This window comes from Neomonachus schauinslandi, chromosome 9 (assembly GCF_002201575.2).
Source record: "Neomonachus schauinslandi chromosome 9, ASM220157v2, whole genome shotgun sequence".
NCBI classification, from domain to species: Eukaryota; Metazoa; Chordata; class Mammalia; order Carnivora; family Phocidae; genus Neomonachus; species Neomonachus schauinslandi.
In genome coordinates, this window is record NC_058411.1 from 92,180,653 (window position 1) to 92,193,040 (window position 12,388).

Below are 12,388 nucleotides of genomic sequence, written 5' to 3' on the forward strand. Positions count from 1 at the left end.
GATATGGAATGCCCAAAACCCTGAATATAAATGGTGACTTTGTGAGCTAAGCCTAGGGAACAAACATTACCTGAATAAGGTGAGTTAACTGTAAAAGAGAGAGCAGTTTCAAAAACTTCAGTGTTGGAAATGGAACCTAGAAATTGGAGGATGCCACTTCTCTAGGGACTTAGCGAGATGAGATCTTTATATGAACTGAAAGTACAAACAGGAAAATTTTGAATGAGTTAAAAAGAATGATGAACAGTGGGGTCTGGAAGAGACTCCACAAACTTTAAACCTTTAAAATTTCTTAAAATGAGGTGCCTGGGTGGCTCAGTTGGTTGGGCATGTGACTCTTGATTTTGGTTCAGGTTGTGATCTTGGGGTCATGGGATTGAGCCCCACATCGGGCTCTGCACTGCTCACTTGGGCGTGGAAGCTGCTTGAGATTCTCTCTCTCCCTCTCCCTCTACTCCTCCAACCCCCCAACCCGCTCTCTCTCAAAATTAAAATCTTTTGAAATATTTACCACAATGTGTTTCTAAAATTTCCCTGAACTTTATTTGCATGCTTCCTGACAGTATACTAAGTTGAATGGCCTCTGAGTGGCTTTAGGACATTTCTTCCTAAAGGCTTTTATTTTTTCTTTCCCAAGTCTTTTTTTTTATCCCTAATGATTAATAGGCATTGCCTTTTATGTCTCACTTATCACACACAACTTATAAACTTTATTGCCAAGAATATTGATGAAAGTATATTTTATGCTAGACCGTAATTACTAGTGGAAAAAGAATGAAAAAAGAGGCAAAATTCCAGTGTAGTAGAGTGGAAAAGACTTAAGCTTTAACTCAGATTTGAATCCTGAGTCTTCTGACAGTGAGACCTTGGGCAAGCTCTTCAAGCTTCCTTTTCTTTCATTATAGAATAGATCCATACTCTCCACGGTATGGCTTTAAGTATTAAATAACATGCAAATTGTTTACACTGTGTGGCACATTCATATTAGGCATTCATGTGTTCTCTTCCTCCTCCCAGGGTCCAAGTTTAAAACACATATCTCACCAACTATACTTCCACAATAAAAAATTTTAGAAAGGACATCTTATAATGATTCATGATGGAGTAGCATGGGCTGATTCCAATGCATATATAATTTTAGGAATTGAAAAAGAATTCCTACCGTGATGAAAAGCCTTCTTCCCATCTAGACTGACACTGTATTCCTAGGTCTTGTAGACCGTATGGAGTGTCAAATACCGAAATTTCAACAGTGACCACCTCTGTAAAGTGATAGCTCAAAGGATGAACAGAGAAAGGGACTTTCATATTGACTTTACATCATTAAATAGTGTGAAAAAATCTGATAATGGACATGTATTGCATGAATCTTTCAAGTTTGAAAAAGAATCACTGCTTCATTCACAAAACTAATTAGCGAAGGGTGGGAATCCTTAGAATGAGGACTTGAAAGAGAAATGTTTTCCTTTCCTTCATTCTGGGAATGACGAAGACCTGGTGGGGGAAAATGGCAGGGGGGAAATCTTTTTTTTTTTAAGATTTTTATTTGAGAGAGAGCAGGAGTGTGGGGGTGGGGTGGGAAAGTAGGAGAGGAAGAGGGAGAAGCAGGCTCCCCGCTGAGCAGGGTGCCTGACATGGGGCTTGATCCCAGGACCCTGGGATCGTGACCTGTGAAGGCAGATGCTTAACCGACTGAGCCACCCAGGGGCCCCAAAAAGGAGCCTTCTTTTGGATGCCTTCTATTCAGTCCCCATTTCATCACTTACTCTCATCTGATAAGAAAATTTCCAAAGACTTTCTGCAAGTTGTTTGTGACCTGGAGTTTTTTAATTTTTTTTTAAAGATTTATCTATCTTGTGGGGCACTTGGATGGCTCAGTCGGTTAAGCGTCTAACCTTCAGCTCGGGTAATGATACCACAGTATCCCTCTCCCTCTATCCCTCCCCTTCTGCACACACACACACACACACACACACTTTCTCTCTCAAATAAAATCTTATAAAAAAAATTAAATACCCAGAAACATGGAAAGCCATGTACTAGAAATAATTCTAGAAAGGTTACAGTGAGGTATCCACATAAAAAGATACCTGCATACAACATACATCACTAATTTTTGGATTACTGGAGAGGTCAAAGAAACAACATTTAATTTTTTTTTTTTTTTTTAAAGATTTTATTTATTCATTTGACAGAGAGAGACACAGTGAGAGAGGGAACACAAGCAGGGGGAGTGGGAAAGGGAGAAGCAGGCTTCCTGCCAAGCAGGGAGCCTGATGTGGGACTCGATCCCAGGGTCCTGGGTTCGAGCCCTGCATCGGGCTCCCTGCTCAGTGGGAAGCCTGCTTCTCCCTCTCCCACTCCCCCTGCTTGTTTCTCTCTCTCGCTGTGTCTCTCTCTGTCAAATAAATAAATAAAATCTTAAAAAAAAAAAAAAAAAGATACACATATTGGGATACTTATTCCAAAAATCAGATGACAGAATTTAAGCAGGCATATTATCAATACTCTCACCCCATTTTCTCAATCACACAGACCCCAGAAAGTTTAGAGAATTCCTGGAGTCAGTCCTATCAGATACTATTAGAGCTAGGACTACAATCTCAATGTTCTGGGTCCTAATGGAATTAGGACTGAAAATTCCATGGCCTGAAAATTAAGAATAAATCTTCATAAATTTGTTCCATTGACAACTTTTTTTTTTAAGCTTTATGGAATATTAAGAGCCTTTTCTCTCTTAGCTGGTATTTTAAAGACTTGAGAGAGAGCGAACACATGTGTACAAGTGGGGGAGGAGCAGAGGGAGAGAATCTTCAAGCTGAGCACGGAGCCTGATGAGGGGCTCAATTTCACCACCCATGAGATCCTGACCTGAGCCACATGAAATCATGAACTGAGCCAAAACCAAGAGTCAGATGCTTAACCGACTGAACCACCCAGGTGCCCCATTCATATTTTAAAAGAAATTTATAAGAGTCTTCTTGTTGGCCACCCCACAACCACATACTCATCACTCGTCTGATTTCCCTTGAATAGTCATCCATTAGCTGGGTTCCAAAATAAAGACTTTCCAGTCTCCCAAATTCCAGAGCACTCACCTGGTCCTTGACTCCCAGGTCTCCTGGTGTGGCCTACTTGAGTGGTACGTATTCTCTAACCTGCACCTGCAAATTTGTACCAGCATGCCCAGTATCTGTGCCTTATTATCTGATCTGCTGTTGTCCACTGTCCCTGCACAAACATCTAAAACCACTCTTCTAAGGGGGATGGATGGAGGGCTTTTGATGCATTCAGTCAAGTTCCCTTCCTTAAGGGCTTTCCTATCTGCCAAATGCCTTCCTTCCATTGTGACCCTGAGCAAGAAAGTGATAAATTTTTGGGCGCCTGGGTGGCTCGGCTGGTTAAGTGTCTGCCTTTGGCTCAGGTCATGATGTCTGGGTCCTGGGACCGAGCATTGGGCTCTTTGCTGAGCAGGGAGTCTGCCTCTCTCTCTCCCTCTCACCCTCCTCCCTGCTTGTTCTCTCCCTCCCAAATAAATAAATAAATAATCTTAAAAAAAAAAAGTGATAAATTTCTTTGGGGAAGAGGCTCAAGACATCTTCCCTCTCTTCTTGTCTGCTGTAAAGCTAGAATGGAAACTGTCTGATGGCTACCAGAAATCAATCACATGAATGTCTCATCTAAAAATAAAAGCCAAATACACATTTCTTTGTTTTTTTGCATATATTTACAATATAAATACTAATTTGTTTTCAAAGTACATATTCTTTTTAACAATTTGCAAAAGTTATCTAGCATGGGACAGCAATTTAATGTAAAGCCTCTGTAGTAGTAATTAAGGAAAAATAGAACTGTTTTGGGGATAAGGAGTTCTAAAAGGAGTATGAATGGGCATAATGATATGAACTTGCAAAGGGAATGTGAAGCAGCTTAGTCCACATTGCACTGCCAAAACAGCATGTTAAAGGACTACTATGTGAAACAGCAACCTGGATGGGGTAAAAACTAGAGCTGGGAGATATAAAAAGTACACATGCTTGCATAGTGCGTTAATCTTAAAGAAGCTCCACATTTCATTCTCATTTTCAATAAATTAAATGAATAGTACTTAAAACACATCACACAAAATTAAAGACTTGTGCATATATTTTGGATTTCAACATTAATGTCAAAAATACATAGTATGATTTTACATAGGATTTGTGCTACATTAGAACACTAGAGACAAACATCACTTGAGTATTAAGGAAAACATTAAATATTAAATAACTGAGAAATAAAATGTGTAAACACTAATCTAACTGGGGGGGAGGGAGGGAGGGGATTTGCTATTGCAACACATCCAATGAAGTGGTTTCAACAGTACAAAAAGGATTATTAGGACATGAGTGTTTCCAGTCTACTTGGAATATGTGGCTCTCATTCCAGGAATCCTTTAATAAAAACTGGTCCAGGATAACAGGAGAGGATCCCCTCTCCTGGTTGTTAATTGGTACACTCCGTTCTACGCTAATTTTTACTTTCAAACTTGGGTACTGAGCAAATACTTTAAATAGTCACTCCTTATCAACATCTTGGTGAAAACTGAGGGTTTGTTGGCGATTCAGTGTAAGATTTGAGTTCATATGCAGCACCGCTATCAACTTCCATTGACTTTCTTGAGAACAGGAGCCGTACATCTCTATGGAGGTAGATCTTTCCAGATTTAGAGCTCTGGAACCTATACAAACAAGCAAACAGAAAGATGCAACATTTCAGGGACTGAGTCTTTAAAACAAACAAACTTGAATAATTTAATTTTGAAAGCAGGAAGAATTAGTCTTTTTTCTTTTCTTTTTTTTAAAGATTTTATTTATTTATGTAACAAAGAGAGACACAGCGAGAGAGGGAACACAAGCAGGGGGAGTGGGAGAGGGAGAAGCAGACTCCCCGCCGAGCAGGGAGCCCGATGCGGGGCTTGATCCCAGGACCCTGAGATCATGACCTGAGCCGAAGGCAGTCGCTTAACCAACTGAGCCACCCAGGTGCCCCAGGAAGAATTAGTCTTGCTACAATATTAAGAGTGACTCGTCAACAAGATATTTATTTAGTTTTCTATTGCCAAAGTATGTGCTGCTAGTTAAGTGCTTCTCCCTTACTATTCCCTAAACAATCCATACTCCCTTTCCTTCTTCTAATTATCAGAGATGTTTCTTTCTATAAAGTTTGTTTCACATACCATCCTACTTTTCATCCCTGACACCATAACACATGCACCTTCCTCACCTACAGTGTCAAGTTTCAGTTCACATCAGTCAATCATACTGCATTTGGGCTTTGCAGTCCTAGCATCTTCTAGTTCACATACCTTGCCTTCTCCCAATTTTTTTTTTTTAAAGATTTTATTTATTTATTTGATAGAGAGAGACACAGCGAGAGAGGGAACACAAGCAGGGGGAGCGGGAGAGGGAGAAGCAGGCTTCCCGCTGAGCAGGGAGCCCGATGTGGGACTTGATTCTAGGACACTGGGATCATGACCTGAGCTGAAGGCAGATGCCTAATGACTGAGCCACCCAGGCACCTCGCCCTCTCCCAATTTTGAGTACATTAAAATGGATTCCAAACTTGAAAAGTCACCCCAGAAAATAATACAGTACTGAGGAATTACTGCTATCATCAGCAATGGCTAGCTAAATAAAGCCTAACCATCATTAAAAGACCAAAGTTTGCAGTGAAATGAAAATGGTTATCAAAACTGTGTGTGGAGGGCGCCTGGGTGGCTCAGTTGTTAAGTGTCTGTCTTCGGCTCAGGTCACGATCCCAGCGTCCTGGGATCGAGCCCAGCCATCAGGCTCCCTGCTCCGCGGGAAGCCTGCTTCTCCCTCTCCCACTCCCCCTGCTTGTGATCCCTCTCTCGCTGTGTTTCTCTCTGTCAAATAAATAAATAAAATCTTTAAAAAAAACAAACAAACAACTGTGTGTGGAACTGTGTTTATATGGAGTCTTTTGTCATACAAATTATCTGGAAGATAGTCAAACATACAAACATACTCTTTAGTGCTATCTCTCTGGTTTTCCCTATGCATAGCAGAAATACTCTTTGGGTTTATGAATTTTACTCCTAAATAAGCTGAAAAATCTGGTGGTTGGATGTATGTGAGCTGATTGTCAGCTCACTGTTTCATTCTGTCTGAAGTTTTTTCACCTTCTTAATCTGAAGGAGAAAACTGAGACCTTTAACAAGTATAATATACTCATACATATATGGTATACTTCCCAAAGAAGTTTCTTTACAGCATTTAAAGTATCTAATCACTATGTGGGGGTTATAAAGGCTGGGGTAGTTGATGTTTACTTTAGTGAATGTTGGTTATGTATGGCTATGGTGGTGAAACTTCAAGAGGAATGGTATCAAATGGAAGTTTAGAGAGAGTTGAATCTTATCCCAAATTGGGCTGGGAGCTATCTTATACTCGCTATTTCATTCCATTTCTCTTTTTAAAAGTCTTCCAAGTCTGTTTTCAGATTTTCATTCCACAATCTGCATAACATTTCCCATTAGGCTCATGACAGGTAGTGTAGAATTGGGTTTAAAAACATTGAGCCAGTTCAACATGTCCTTAGGATTCAGAACACTAGGCAGAAAACCCCAAGGTAAGAATACCAATTAAGCAGTACTAGACTTTTTCTTTTTTTTTAAAGAAGAGGGTTGGATTTTTTTTTTTTAAGATTTTATTTATTTATTTGATAGAAAGAGAGCACAAGTAGGCAGAGTGGCAGGCAGAGGGAGAGGGAGAAGCAGGCTCCTCACTGAGCAGAGAGTCTGACATGGGGCTGGATCCCAGGACCCTGGGATCAGGACCTGAGCCAAAGGCAGACGTTAACCAACTGAGCCACCCAGGCGCCCCTGTACTAGACTTTTTCAAGTATGGGACTTGAGTGGCCAGCTCACTCTTTATTCACTCCAGACCACCACAAGGCAGATCTATTGAAAGATAGCTGGTGGTCACCATCAGTAGCAGATTAGAGGTCTTCTGCCTGGGCCCTGGATGAGAGGTGCCTCCTTCTCATGAATAGCTACTTTTGGAGCAAGGAGTTAGGCTAAAATGAATAACTCTCACTGATGCGACTGAGAATTTACTATGAACAGCATCAGAAAATTACTAAGAACAAAGTTATAAGCAAAAGGTTATTCAGGGGTGCCTGGGTGGCTCAGTTGGTTAAGTGTCTGCCTTTGGCTCAGGTCATGAGGCCAGGATCCTGGGATCGAGCCCCATGTCGGGCTCTCTGCAAAGCAGAGAGCCTGTTTCTCCCTCTCCCTCTGCTTGCTGCTCCCCCTGCTTGTGCTCTCCCTCTCTCTGTCAAATAAATAAATAAAATCTTTATTAAAAAAAAAAAGGCTATTCAGCTCTCTCTTAACCAACTGATTTGCTCATTGCCTGAGAGCTACTGTAGGATTTAAGGGCAGAAAACATAGCCCTAGAATACTGGCAACTTGGACCTCAAGGGCAAACACTTTCTCACAACCTAGCGCTGTGATCTGGGTAGCAAAAGTTATAGGAAAAGGTATTTCTGATGGAATTACTAGATTTAAATTATTTGAGAACAGAGATTTTCACACTGCTGTTTCCAGAAGCATGCCCGACACATAAATATTTGTTAAATGAATGAATGAAAGTTAAAAACTTCCCTGCCCAATACAGTAGCTACTAGCCACATGTGGCTATTGAGCACTTGAAATGTGGCTAGTTCAGATTGAGTTGTGCTGTTCCTGTAAATCTACACTTAATTTCAAATATTTAATACAGTAAAAGAATGTAAAATACCTCATTCATAATTTTTGTTGGATATATATTCAAACATTTGGGTATGTTGGGTTAAATAAAATACATTAATCTTTCCTGTTTCTTACTTTTTTTAATGTGGCTACTAGAAAATACAAAACCACATATGTGGTTGATTTTATAATTCTATTGGTTTCAAATATGTGTTTCACTGCCCCAGATATGTCAGCATGTGATATAAACTATTTTACATTACATCACTATAAATATAAATGAAAACTCTAATTCGGGGCGCCTGGGTGGGTCAGTCGGTTAAGCGTCTGCCTTCGGCTCAGGTCATGATCCCAGGGTCCTGGGATGGAGCCCCGCATCGGGCTCCCTGCTCAGTGGGGAGCCTGCTTCTCCCTCTCCCTCTGCTGCACCCCTGCTTGGGTTCTCTCTCTCTCTGTCAAATAAATAAATAAAATCTTAAAAAGAAAGAAAGAAAGAAAGCTCTAATTCAACAAGTAACAATGACCGCAGTAAGATATGTCATGTGTTTTCTGCATCTTGGCATATGAAAAGTTTCCAAATTAAGCAAATTCCAAAGGACACTGGTCTAGTTAGAGTGACAGGTGTTAAACTAAAATTTTGAAGTTGTTCTTCCGAAGTAACATTTTCATATTTATTTGAAACATTACCTCAGATGTATGAGGTAGCGTAATAACCGTTCTTCTGTATGTCGGATGTTCTCTTTATTAACACTTCTCTTCATTTCTTGTTTAACAGGTACAGAAAAAGTTCTTTGTCGTAGGAATGTCTGATGATTGGCTGGCATATCTCGTAAGTCATATATCACAACAAACATCTTCACCACAGTCTTATTAGGATTAAATAAGGTCTGAAGAAACAACATAAAAATTATTCTTTAAAAAGTGATTTGTTGATTTGATGCAAAATGATTGTGCCAAAAATAAAATAGGTTGTTTTTTTTTTTTAAATAATAAGTTAATCCCAGTGGATATAATTCGGTTTTGGGAACTAAAGTTAATAACATTTTAAAAGTTTATGAAGTGATATTCAATATTTTTTTTAAAAAGTGGTTCAATTTTTTATTTCTCAATAATATAAAATCCTGTAACAAATCAAAATTTTTAGTCACAAATTTCATATTAGACAATACATAGCTTTTACTCTTTGTTCAGATTTTAAGAAATGCTTCCACTAAAGTAAGCAAAATACACGCTTATTGGATTAAAACATTCCAGTTAACTTATTTCAAACATTAGCTTTATTAAAGTGTGTCAACTGCAAAATACTGAGAATATTAATTTTCCTTACATTTTAATAGTGAATAAATAGAAAATTTAAAAAATAAAATAGCTAGGTAAAACTAGACTTTTTGGTATATATAGTTACATAAAATTAAAAATATGTTCTCAAAAAAGAGAAATTTCCTTATTTGGAAATTTTTCCAAGTTTAGAAAATAAAGTTCATTATTATTAGTTACAAGTAGGCTGAATAATACTTCATGTTCCCACAGTTGGATTCATCGCAAAAACTGTAGTGACACGAAACTTTTAAAAAATCATCAATATCATAATAGACCAAAATAGACCAAAATATGTATCCTTAGTGAAGATTAAATTAAATTCAATTGATACTTGGCTATTAATAATTGGAGGAATATTATTTTTTAAAATACTAATTTTTAAACAAGATCCCAAGTTGCTGATCTGACTTTAACCAAATTACCAACACATCAATAGGTAACTTGGTGCCCATGCTTTCAGAAGCTCATCCGTGGCACTGGACATCACTCACTGAATCAAAATGAGAAATATATCAATATTATGATCCAACTTTTTAAATCTAGTGAGTCTTAAGATTAAGGCTAATATATTCAACAACCACAACAACTAGCAAGCCGGGAGTTCAAACCATGTTTATCCATAATTAAACTATACAAGGAATGAAAGACATACCTAAATTTCAGATTCAAAATTAATCATTTTTAAAGTTGGCAGTCCTCAAACAAGAGGTATGAATATGCTGCCCCTCGGTTTATGCCTCATTATTATGACAACTGATAGCTAGCTTTCCAGTGACCCACTCTGTCACATGAACTACATAGCCAGACGCAAGAGAACGAGAAGATTATCACTCATTTTAGTTCAAGAAATCCATTTAACATAAAAGTCTTACTTTAATATGCAGTAATTCTTCCTTGGTAAAATTTATATACATGTATATACTGCACTATATGCACACATATGTATTGCATAGTACTATGTTTCATCCCCGAGTGATAGGAAATAAATGTACAGACTCCTTGCTGTATTCGAACACTGGTAATGAGTAAAAGTGGTCTGGTGAAACACTGATCACTTTGAGGCCAAAAGTCATAGGAAGACTTATTGAATTAGACCAGATCCTGAGTGTAAGGAACTTAGCTAGACTTCTTTCTTTTTTTAAATTTCAGCTTTATTGAGATATAACCAACAAATTTCAATTAGATACTTTTTAGTCTGCAAGAGCCAGCTTTGTAATAGACTTCTGGGCCTGCAGGATTATGCTGGGTCTGACTTGGAGATGAACTCAATCGCAAACTGGTCTTGATATCAAATTAGTCTTCTGAGAACACAAGACCAATGATGAATGATTGCTCTGGGCTAGAATTCTCCTGAGCCAAAACTAGATCTAGCCAAAACCTAGACCAAAAGAAAAGGATGCCTTCTCTGCCCTCATATCTGTCAGACTATACTTCTACTTTGTGTAACCATCTTAGTAGATTAACTTAGAAATTATTATACTAGGGATAATATAATTCTGTTTTACAAGTTTTCCTGCCAAAGCAATACTAATATTTGAGGTCTCCTTTTAAATAGGTCCATCTCAGTCTGGCTATTATATTAAATAGAAGGAACCAGTAATGTTAAGTTCTAATTACACTGAAAATAGCTCTATTTAAGTCATGTAAACTGTCATATACTATTTTTCTAAAGCATTCACCTTCATTAGATTATTTATGCTTTCCTTTTATGAAGGTCCCCACATGGCCATTCCTGGGGCAGAGCAGGGAAACTCCAAAAAAGCTGCAGCCCCACTGTTACTTACCAAAGTTGTTGCAGCAGCAGTAGCAGGAGAAAGGGCTAAGTTCTATATGTATGTGAGAGAATGATTATTGCAATTGTAGGCTATAAAACACATACCACTTGTATTGTTCCTGAAGGAGGTACTCGATAACCCCTTTTACCAAGGGACTCTAAAGTAATCACACCCTTGAAATAAAAGAAGACAAATTGAGTACAAACTGATGCACATGTATATAAAAGACTAAAAATAATAAACCATGTAATTACTAACATTTTAGAATTTTACATGTATGCCAAAATATTCCCATCAACAGATACATTCTGAGTATGGAACAGTGATGGTCCCACCCAAAAGGAAACAATTTACTGTTCTTCCTAGAGATGTTGCAATAAATAATATGTAACATTACACTGCTTGAAATTTCTGTTAAGATATACAATATAGAAGTAAGAGGCTCCTTAACTGAAAAGGAAATAAAGGGAGAAGATAGGACTATTCCCTTGTATCACACGGGAGGAGGGAAATGAGGAAGCAACCAATTTATTGTTCTTTGGACATACAAAAAGTCAGGAATGCAGAAAGATCTAAGTCTTAGCCAACAGTGAAGTTAATTCTTCAGCCAGTGAGTTAAATTAATATACGGATTTCTGACTAGAGACAGACCAGCATCATCAGAATCACCTGTAAACAACTTAGAAATGCACAATTTATGGTTCTCCCTAGACCTACCAAATCAAAGCTGTATTTTAAGATCCCCCAGATGATATCATATGTACATTTAAGTTTGAAAGTACCACTCTACTATATAAAGTTGTTTTCTGAGAAGGGTGTTCTAATCACTACAGAAGCCCAAACAACGGCAAACAAGCATAAATTAAAACAAGGAAAGCTAGAATTGAATATGTGAAAGTTTCTAGATAAGCAAGATGACCAAATGACTACAGGTGGTAATTGTGATATTTAATTCTTAGATAGCTTTAAGAAAGGAAGGCTGATTCATTTTACTGGGGTAACAGTTTTAAGTAGTTAAGTAGAATACTTGCATGCTCTACATTTCATATCCCATCATTTTATATTGTACATGCCAAAACATGTCAACGTTCAGTAAAAGTAAATATAAAACAGGACTGTCCCATCAAACATCTCTGTTATTTTTAAGACAGATCAGGATTGGAGGGTAAAAAAAAAAAAGTGCACGAACGTAAAAGGGAGGGCCAGACTCTGCTATGTGAGTCAAGTGCCATCCTCAGACTATTAAATTAACACATTAATATTAGGAAATATTCATGGAAATGGACACTGAAAGGGCATAGGTTGTTCTTGTCTAATCTGATTTACCACACGGTCATTTAAAGCATGAAAAAAAGCATATCAATAAACTGCATTCCTACCAATGCAGTAATGAAGCTTTAACAATTTCTCTCTTACAATCTGCTTTACGTGAAAAAAAGCTATGGTATATAATACCCCTCTTCTTCCTAGTTCCAGAAAGAGAAAGTAAAATATACCCAAATAATAGCTACCTTTATAATCACATTGCTATAGGCAA

The 12,388-nt window shown here is 38.0% G+C and overlaps 1 protein-coding gene across 2 annotated transcripts in view; it reads right to left on the reverse strand.

The window, feature by feature from the left end:
- Positions 1 to 3,702: 3,702 nt before the first annotated feature.
- The window catches only part of FAM214A (family with sequence similarity 214 member A), a 96,589-nt gene continuing 87,903 nt past the window's right edge, over positions 3,703 to 12,388 (reverse strand). The window contains exons 11-13 of one of the 2 annotated variants that reach the window (XM_021693775.2): positions 10,956 to 11,024; positions 8,444 to 8,643; positions 3,703 to 4,720 (exon numbers count right to left, since the gene is read on the reverse strand). In XM_021693775.2, the coding sequence (XP_021549450.1) occupies positions 4,567 to 4,720; positions 8,444 to 8,643; positions 10,956 to 11,024 (423 nt within the window). In that variant the 3' untranslated portion in view covers positions 3,703 to 4,566. The remainder of the gene's footprint in view (positions 4,721 to 8,443; positions 8,644 to 10,955; positions 11,025 to 12,388) is intronic. The other variant, XM_044917790.1, reaches the window with a different exon arrangement.